The 10,057-nt window shown below is 42.0% G+C and overlaps 1 protein-coding gene across 2 annotated transcripts; it reads right to left on the minus strand.

The window, feature by feature from the left end:
* Nucleotides 1-2,737: 2,737 nt before the first annotated feature.
* On the minus strand, nucleotides 2,738-9,624 carry slc5a7a (solute carrier family 5 member 7a). Of its 2 annotated transcripts, none has more exons than XM_033633215.2 (9): nucleotides 9,063-9,624; nucleotides 7,998-8,223; nucleotides 7,625-7,738; nucleotides 7,050-7,205; nucleotides 6,779-6,927; nucleotides 6,401-6,544; nucleotides 5,093-5,246; nucleotides 4,243-4,460; nucleotides 2,738-4,134 (listed from the first exon to the last, which is right to left on the minus strand). In XM_033633215.2, exons 2-9 carry the CDS (start codon nucleotides 8,179-8,181, stop codon nucleotides 3,460-3,462), a joined length of 1,794 nt encoding a protein of 597 aa, XP_033489106.1. In that variant the 5' UTR covers nucleotides 8,182-8,223; nucleotides 9,063-9,624; the 3' UTR covers nucleotides 2,738-3,459. The 2 variants fall into 2 exon arrangements, with proteins under 2 accessions (XP_033489106.1, XP_033489181.1); XM_033633290.2 differs by having other exon boundaries at nucleotides 7,998-8,226.
* Nucleotides 9,625-10,057: the final 433 nt, after the last annotated feature.

The raw sequence follows: 10,057 nt of genomic DNA on the forward strand, positions 1-10,057 counted from the left end.
ACCACAATTTTAACCATTTACAACCAGTAAAAACCTGACAACCAGTGTTTTCCCCGGGTCAGGGTCACTCACTGGGCCCAGTTTTACAGTAACAGAGGGTTAAACATCTGGCAGAATATACAAATATACAAGATAGAAGTGTTTTACTGGTTAGTGACACTTGGATTATATTATGTGAGAGGTATTTTTTCTCTGATACAGTTTTGCTGTTGTTAAATGTGGACCCCAATCAATCAGTAAATCAATATGTTTGCTGTTTGTTGTGGAGGCATGTTAGAAAAACAAAGAGTTTATGTCATGAATTCAAGGGTAACCCTGCATGACTAACTGATTTACAAATGGTTGTTTTGTGGGTGAACTATTCCTTTAAGTAGAACCACATTTTTAGTACCCTCAGAGTGTCTTGTTGGACATGAGTCGGCAAACAAAAAATGTGAAATACCAATTTAATCTTCTTCCAAAAGTAGAATTTATATATCTTCCTGAAATAATAGTTTCTTTTTTTATTGTTTGATCTTTTATGACATCAAAAATAAATAAACATTTAGACAGCATCTTTTCTATCTTATTTCAACAATATTTAACCAGCATGATTTGTTACCTGTGTACATATATTTTTTTCCTCCATATTTATACAAACATACACATCACAGAGAAAATAATCTGTACACTGCTGTCGACAACAAACGAAAAAACAGACCTGTGAAGCAGAACCTGCCGCCACCTTGTTCTGCACCTGTTACTGTTTGACTTTGCGAAAATCACAAACAAAAACATACACAAACAGCAGTAGAAGTACACTACTTGATATAATCAGATCTTTTTTTTGTAGAGGTTACATTCATATTCAAGTCTTTGTTCGCTGCAGTCTGACCACAGTCCGGTCGCAACTGTGGGAATTAAACTGTTTTCATGAGCTTCATTAAGGCAGTTGAATACAAGATCATTTTAAACACTAATTTACACTGATTTTTATGATTAAAACGGCTTCTACACCTGACGTTAAAGAGAATATTAGCTAATGCTTCAAGTCAACTACCGTCACTACTGCTTGTATATTTCCTAGTCAGCATGATACATGGATTGTTTCTTTCTTGATTCACAGTCATGATGTGTTCATAACGAGAGACGTGATTGCCTGTCAAAACCTGTATGAAACTAAATCAGGTCTGGGTGTTGGTTAACATGTCGATGACATCACAGTTTATTTAATGTCTTAAATCATGACTCAAAACCTGATTATTTCAGTGCTGCAAATGTTCATCACACATAACATAAATTTATTGGCTTGATATGACATAATAAAGCTTCTCCATCATTTCTTCTTGTTGATGTTTTTTACTTTCTCACAACCAGATATTTGTAATAATTGCTGTACAGGTGTGTGTGTATGTGTTATTGCTTTCATCTATTTGATGCTACAGTAATGTCTTTTTCTTCCAGACTATGGTTGTGCTGTCAGTCACATCTTATAAAGTGTTATCTGTTTCATTCCTTCTCATATTTCTGATAAAATATGTCACCACTCAGTAGATGTTTGCAGCATCTCTTATCTTCACTCATTTGTTTTTTGTTCTGCTTTTTCATTAGTGATAAAAAATAAAATTTAATCAAATTAAAGCTGGGGCAGGCAGAAATCGCACGCTCCTCCTGCAGCTCTCCCCTCTCTGTCTTGAGCTCCTCCTACCTGACGACCACAGGCATATACACGCTCTTCATACAGTCACCAAGTGTTTCCTGTACATTGATTTATTTCATTCTACAGTTGTGTGCTGCACATTAGCTCAGCCCCTCCTTGTTCCTCTGTTTCTCTGTTTATCAAACCACAAATGAGACAAGAATTAGCAGCCTTTGTCCCACTCCCTGCCACTGTGGACTGCTTCCGTCATGAGGAGAACAGGCAGCCAGCGCAAACCCTTCCAGCGCAGGGTGTCACAGCGCCATGATGGCCAGCAGCGGCACTGGGTCTGACTGTGTAACCAACACATTCTCACTCTGACCTCGTCACATATGGGCATTTGGTCATGGACTTTCCATGTAGAGATATGACATGCAAGGTACCCTGGGTGTGTTGGTTGTTGACGTTCTGAGACACCGTGTCACCTTCAACCTGTTACATGCATTGTCTGTTTTCAAAATACACTTCCATTTTCACAGGAAAGTTTTCATACAGTCTCTTTCAAAATAAACGCACTACGTCAGTACAACACCGCAAATTAACGTCTTTTTTTTCCTTCAACAACTAATGCACGTGGTTAGGTTTAGGAAAAGACAGGGTTTGGCGTACTCTTACAGGAAGCAAACACCGGCATCCCAGGTGAAAGTCGGTGGCTGGTGGACCCATCGACCACCTCTCTCGCCTGCCCTACTCGGACTTTCGCTGCCTTAACTTTCATTCTTGTCCCTTCACATTTCCCTGATGCCACCGGCTGCATATCATGCCGACATGAAAGGACAGCTTTTTTTTTTGTCAATGTCTGACGCTGGAAGTCACTGCCCAAGTGCCGGTTTTTGACGACTTCCAAGTGAGACCGGGGCTGGGGCTGTCCGGTTCCGTTTGAAGTGGTGAGGAATGAGGCAGAGGACACACAGTGATTCGAGGCTCTAGCTAATGTTAGCTACATAAGCATAAACTTAGAGCTGCAGCTCTGAGCCTTTGGCTTCGGTTGGCATAAAGCTAAACTATTAGCAACATTTTCTCTCCATCTCTGAAATACTTTGCAGATATTAACACTTGTTTTATTTCATTTATTGTCACACTCTCTTTTAGACTCTTTTTGATAAGCCCTGCTTCCTTTTTTAAGTTGCTTTGCAGTGTCGGTAGTTGTTGTCAGTGCTGAATTAGCAACCTCTCTGCAGGATTCTCCGCCATTGAATCAGGCACGTGCATCTGTATTTCTAGAACAGCCAGTGGGAACATCCTCTCTCTGAAATGACCTGTGATTGGCCAAAGTTTCCCATCACAATCTAGATTTTCCAAAGCCTAAAAACAGAACCAAGAGGAGGTGCAGACATCTATCTTTCCCTCAGACCTCTCGAAATACAATAAGCTCAGAGTTTAGGATGAGATTTTTAACCAGTGACGCCAAAATTAAACTGCCTACCCCAGCTTTAAGTCTGTGAACACAGTTTTCTTTAAGTAGATCTCCAAAGCAGTTCGTAAAAGGATGAATATACAGTACACCCAGCTATCTATAAGTACTACATGAGTGAACGTTTGATGTACGTCACAGAAAGAACTTCATGTCCGGACAATCAGCAAGCTGCTACACTATATATCCCAACATGTGGCTGTTATCCAGTCACCACATGCTGGATGTGGTACTTTTGTAGTCCCAAGGGAGGATGTTTGCTCGTAGTCTCTTATTTCTTTTTGCAGGATCTGACAGAGTAACCAGTTCTCTGGCTGTTCACTCACATGTTCTTTTTTTTTTTTTTTAAAATCACATCCTGAGTTTGTTATTCGTCATCATGGTGAGAGGAATCGGGGCTGGACTCCTCCTCCTCCTCCTCCACTGTTTCTTTTGGCAACGTGTCACGGCGTGTGAAGGCGGTCGCCAAGGTCACGCTCAGCCGCGATTTGACGGGCGCCATCTCCGACAGCCCGATGTTGTTTCCACGAGTCACAAGTGTCGTCTTATCCATAATCTCCCCACTGTGCTTGGACACCACTGCATCGAGAATGTCGTATTTGTGTGAAATCTTGCCGCTTTCAAACAGGTACTTTGCCAGGTAGGAGAAAGCAACGTTGCCCAAAAAGGAGGCGATCATGGAGACGGTCTTGAAGGGGAACTTCTGGACGATAACTTCCTCCTTTTCTCCAGTCATGTGGTGTATTCTCTCCTCAGTGATCCAGCCAGGGTAATAAATGAAAGGAGGCAGTCGCAGGTAGGGCTCACCTCCACCTATACGCAGCACCATGCCGAACAGGTAGGCAGCCACAGAGCCGTAAGTGTTGGTCCCTTTGACAAAGAGCACACTGAGCAGCTGGGGGAAGATGATGACGTAAACCAGGTCTGAGCTCAGATACCAGAGGCCGTAAACTGTCCCGGTCACCAGTGCCATTACTGTGGCAAGGCCGCCGAATACAAAGATGGTAATTCGCATCACCCACACGATCTCACGGTCAGAAGCCTGAGGAGACAGAGAGGAGTGGAAAAAGGATTGTGACGTGTGCAGAACAGCCAAAAACAACCCAAAAGAAACATGGATTTTGACTCCAGGGAACACGCATGTACTCACCGACTGTCTGAAGGCGAGCTGGTAGATGTTCCGTGCAAACATGGAGCTCGCTGAAAGGATGGAGGAGTCTGCAGAGGACATGACAGCTGCAGACACGGCACCCAGGCCGAAGAAAGAGACAAATGGCGGGCAAAGGTACTGGAGCACAATGGGTAGAATCATGTCTGCTTGTTCCTTCTCTTTAGGAGAAATGGCACCATAACTTGTCTGGTTCCAGTCTGAGCAAGGGAGAGATGTAATGACACATCCAATATGGCCTCCAGAGAACTTTTTGAAATTTCTCAGAAATTAAGGTAATTTGCTATTAAACATTCATAATACTGAAATATAATGCTTTAAAAACTAAATATGAAAGCACTGCAACATTTCTTTCTCATATAGTTTGGTTTTGTAATTTTTATTTCATTAAAACCAATTTTGCAAAGGTGTGAAATTAAATAGGATTTTATTGATGATGGTAATAAGCAAGGATGAACGTCAAGCCTGTCTGCATAGATAGAAAAAACCCTATAATTTTAATTCTGTAATGATGGCTCATGGTTTTTTTCCCCATTTTAAAACGGCATAAAACAAAGTTGTGTATTCAGGTATTCACCGAGAAATCTGATGCCTAAAAATCTGGATATCAAACCTCTAATTTGGTCCCTTGCCTCCCTCTAATGTAATATTTACACAGCCAGTGTGGTTATTAAATAGATTGCTGCTTCATTATGGATGAGGTGAACCAGCTGCTATTTACCAGGCTCTCTCAGATCTAAGGGCAACATGGACCCATCCAGAGCATTCCCCTCCCCAAACAAACACACACACAGACTGTGCATATGTGAGCTCATGTGTGAGCCTCTCTAACCTGTGGAGGCCCCGATGGCCCCGATGAGAACGGAGGGCACAGCCATGACGAGGCACCCGAAAGCAGCCAGGAAGGAGAGGACCTGGGCATAGGTGGCCGAGGAGGCGGACAGAACTCTCTGGAAATAAACCTGCCAGGGTATTCCTCCGAGCATCTGCAGGACAGTTAGAAACCAGAGGATAACATTCACAAAACACAAGCCTAACACAGATATGTCAGTTTTATTCAAATTGCAGCCCTTTCATGACAAGTAACAACAGATAAACACTGATTTGCAACATGAAACTGCTTAATTCAATGTTTTTACTGGTTTTAATCACCTGGTCTGTTTGTTTTGGAGAGGAAGAGACCTCTGTGGATAATTCGGCTACCGGTAAAAACCTCCTGAACAATGCACACTGAAGGGATCCTAGCTGAGAGAAGTTTCAGTCAGCTGCAATCTGCAATCATCACTGCTAGATGCCACTTCATCCCCCTAAAATTCAAGATCCTCAATAGGCTTCATCGGTAGGTTGGCCAGAATCTACCCGTGGTCAGACCCAATTTGGCCCACATGTAACCAGGAGTCAGCCAACAAGCCATGTATCACTCTGACCTCTGACTTTGTATAGTTTTTGTCGTTTTGTGTCTCTTTATGGTCATTTTGTGTCTTTCTGAGGTCATTTTGAAATAATTGTGTCTTTTTTTGGTCATTTTTTGTCTCTTTATGGTTGTTTTGCGCCGTTTGTAGTTATTTTGTGTCTCTTTGCAGTTCCTTCATGTCTCTTTGTTGTCTTTTTGTGTTTCCCCCGGTTGATACTCAACCTGATTAATCTGAGTGACATTTTGCAGATGAAGGCCAGGAGGGTCCCTGAAACTTTGGGCCCCTTGCCTGTGAGTAGGCCTGTTCAGTAATTCATTCATGTGAACACACAAATCAGGCAGAGGTTATGGCTTTTTCCACTTTACGTTATTGGCTAGACAACTGATTGATTTTAGTTAGAAGCAGGCCGCACCACTGTCCTGTAATCGCTTGGTGGAGGAGGTGATGGTACACTTCCAACTTGAGCACCCTATATATGTTTTCCCTTTTGTATTACTTGCCATATAGCTCAATTAAATGATTTGATAAAGAGCTGTAGTATATTCACTTCCTAAGTGATGTGGCTGATGTTTATCACTTGTAAATTTTCTGTAATTCAACCAATAGTCTCAGCATGATGGTATTTAGTTCATCAACACAATCAGCTTTAGACCTTTTGACCTAGTATTGGTCTAGTGGACAAAATTCTGATGAAGTGAGGGATGAATAACTCATGTTGACTGTACCAGGAGGCAGAAGTTGTCGATCCAGACCCAGGTGTCAGTCTTGTTGACGCTGCCTCTCCAGGGCGACTGGTACACCTGCTTCACTGCAGTAACGGTAATGTCCGACACCGCAGGGTTGATCAAAGCAAAGGGGACACTGATCCACTGTGGACGTCAAAAAACAAGCACAGGAAAACAAAAACTTAATGGGATTATAACTTAGGCTCTTTGTTTATCTCACCTTAGTTTGTTGTGAGCCCTTGGAGCATTTGTGGTTATATTTGTGCAGAATTCTACAGTACATCTGGTGCAACAAATACAGTAAACCTACTCAAGATGTGTATCTGACTACACTAGTTGCTATCATGTACTTTTCATTTCTGCTCAGCTTGAACCTACCAGGCCAACAAAGATACAGAAGAGCTGCACGACGTCAGTGTAGGCCACAGAGTAAAGTCCTCCGACCAGGGTGTAAAAGATGGCTATGAGCGCTGAGATAACCACTGACATTTTAATGTTGATGTCGACTATGACGCTCAGTGTGGCACCTAAGATCATGAGCAAACAGATGAAAGGATATTATGACCACTGCAACATCACAAAGACAATAATCTGATTTTATTGCCCACAAAAATCTTTTATTTTGTTGCCTCTAGAGACATGAACTCACCGAGGGCTGATAGGATAGCAGCAGACCAAAAGATCTCACCCATCAGTGCGGGTATGAAGAGGAGGCCACCCATGCGTTTCCCATACAGCTGCTGGAATGGGTCCAGCATGGTGACGTAACCTCGTGAGCGCATGGGCTTAGCGAAAAAAAGACCACCTAGGACAAAGAGTGGAGACATTACAGACTGAGGAGGAGGGCACTCACCATCCAGAGGCCCTGAATCAACTGGCTTTTGTCAAGTCTACATTTATACATAGTCATGGTTACTTGATATTAATGTTACAACTGACAGAAATCATAAAACAGAGGCTTGAACAAACAGGTTTAAGACTGAACAAGGATTTTCCCCTGCAGAGGTGAAGTTCTCTCCCTCAGAGGGATGAATGGAGGACCCAGTGACGGTTTAATTAGCACCTAAACTAAAAATCTCAATCAGGTATGTGGTCAGTAAGTCAGTATATTAATATGTGGGGTGTGTTGTAGTGTGAATGTGCATAAGGACCCAAAATCCCTTCTTATGTTCCTGCTAACAAGGAATGTCCTACCTCTATTTTACATGGTTTAAAACCACTCACCCACAACGAGACTGAGGGCATATCCGAAGGGAGCTTGAGCCCAAGCCAAGCCATAATCAGGCAGATACACATACTCAGCTGTGCCATTTATATATCCTCCTCCAACCCAGGTCGCTGAAAACACCCACACACACAAACAGGATGCCACATGAGAAAATCAGACAAAAGAATTTCATATATTTGGCATTTGTGCTAATAAAAATATATATAAAATATTACAAAATGTTGGCAATTATTTCTAAAGAAAACATCCTGAAACAAGTTAGAAAAAAATTAAACTATTAAAACAGATCTGTGGGTTAATTTTAAAGCCTTTTTAAACAGTCCTGGTCACTGAAATCCTGTGAGACTGAGTCATAAATACAAACTTTACCTGTCATGGTAAATCCACCGACAAATAATCCAATGTCTCTCCCTCCGACCATGATGGTTTCGCTGCGGTCGGTGCCCTCCGCCTCCCCGGAGTGTTTGTTCTTCCATGCCGCCCAGATGCCCACGAACAGGATCAGCAGATAGAAGAGCGCGATAGCCACAAGCCCCTCTACATGGATGGTCATTGTCGCACCGGTCTGCCGCTAGGAACGGGAGGGCATGGAGACCTGCTTTGGCGCACGGAGAGGAAAAGGTTCAGATTTTGTTTTAGTGCAGTCCGTAAAAACAGTAATTTGGCGTGTAGTTTTCTACAACAATTTGATATTTTGCTTCGTTTGAAACCCACAGAAAACTTTGATTTTTAGCAGGTTTTAGTTGGATTAACTGACCATTCACGCGTTGACTTGCTGAAATAGAAAATTAGAATAAAAATATGGCATGAGAGAGAATTTAATCTGCTTACTTGCTAGTTTTAATTCGCTCTTGTGGCTCTCAAAGCTGTGTTTTTTTTTTGTTTTTTTTTTTAGAAATATGACTTACAATTAAGCGCAGGTCATTTGTGGCGATCGTCTTTCTACATTTTATAGCAATAAGGAAAGTGAACATCTGTTGAAAAGAAACCTGAGTCTCTCTTTATATATTTTCTTGATTCCTTCAGGCAAAGACATCCAGTAAGCGCCATATAGTTTCTGGTTCAATTCAAACAAATGTCAAACAATTCCCCAAATAAACTAGAATGAATTAAAGAAAACTGTGAGATTAGTTTAAAAATACATCCCACTTTATCTTTTATTTTGTGACTTCGTTTTTTCTCTTTTCTTTTGTCCTTTTCTCCGTACACACCCGCGTAAAAGTCATATTACGCACAAGATTCATGATAAGAATATGACCACCCAAAGCTCTAAACATGTGTCTCCAAATTTAAATTAGATAAAGAACTTTTACCTCAACATCTCCACTTTTGTCATGCTCAAATCAACAATATATCATCCTCTAAAATGTCATTTGATTTAATAAACGGACCTAAACAGTTTACTAAAGCTTGGAAAACACATGCAAAACTCACCTCAAGTGTTTCTAGAGTCATGTGCTGGGGCACCTGAGGCAGAAAACAGTGAGCAGAACAGTTTGGACGGTTTATTAGGAAACCTCGTCCCCGTCTATGCACCGGCGAGGAACAGTTAAATGACACGTTGGTGGAGGTCTCCCGGGTGACTTACTGGAGCTTATAAGGGGGCAGGTGCCGTCAGAGGACTGATACACACGTCAGAGAAGCCAAACGTCCCTCTTAATGAGCACCTTGCATGGAAACACGTCACAGTGTACCGGCTGATCTGAGTGGAGGAGGAGGGTGGAAGAGGTTCCTTCACTCAATAACGGGGATGGATGGGCAGCTTGTTTTTTTTTTTTTTTTTTAAAACCACTGAATGGCATGACATGAATTTTAATATCAACGTTGCATTTTTACACATTAAATAATCGATAATCTGTGGGGGAGTTTTAGTCTCCATGTGGCTCCTGCTCCTTCAAACTCAGTGCGTAACAGCCGCCTAATTGCGCAGCCATACTTCATGTGGCCTTTTATCCGCTGTCACTCTCCACAGCCGGCATTTTACCTTACAACCGCAATTAACTTTGCTCCACAGGAACAGGTTTTTTTTTTGCGCGACTGAGAGGGAAATGAAGTCGCCCTGATGCCCTCATTGCTTTGCAATAAAGGAAACTGTGGAGCGATGTATTTATTGGAAAATAACTTAATTTAATACTCATCAAGTGCATTTTACAGGACTTCACCTCTGTCAAGCTTGTTAATCTTCGCCACTTTCTGAAACAGACACCGTCCACTCTTCTTCCTGATTTGGGGCCTAGCATGGAGGGATTCATAGACTAATATGCTCCCCACCTTTGAGCAATTAGAAATCATTTAAGTGCACTGTGCCTGCCACTTTCCCTTCAGGGTTTATATCAGTGAACTGTGTCTACTTAATGGCCGTCTCTGCCTCAAGTCGTTTAATCTGGGCTACTCTTGTCAAAACTGACAGACATCCAATTAGGATGGAT

Source organism: Epinephelus lanceolatus, chromosome 2 (genome assembly GCF_041903045.1).
Source record: "Epinephelus lanceolatus isolate andai-2023 chromosome 2, ASM4190304v1, whole genome shotgun sequence".
Taxonomy (NCBI): domain Eukaryota; kingdom Metazoa; phylum Chordata; class Actinopteri; order Perciformes; family Serranidae; genus Epinephelus; species Epinephelus lanceolatus.

Excerpts from the sequence above, each read along its gene's own strand:
- slc5a7a (XM_033633215.2), bottom strand. The coding sequence starts at position 8,181 with ATGACCATCCATGTAGAGGGGCTTGTGGCTATCGCGCTCTTCTATCTG. Across the intron at positions 7,206-7,624 it reads TGCCCTCAGTCTCGTTGTGG|GTGGTCTTTTTTTCGCTAAG; the intron begins GTGAGTGGTTTT and ends TCTTTGTCCTAG. Across the intron at positions 4,461-5,092 it reads GGCCATCGGGGCCTCCACAG|ACTGGAACCAGACAAGTTAT; the intron begins GTTAGAGAGGCT and ends TCCCTTGCTCAG.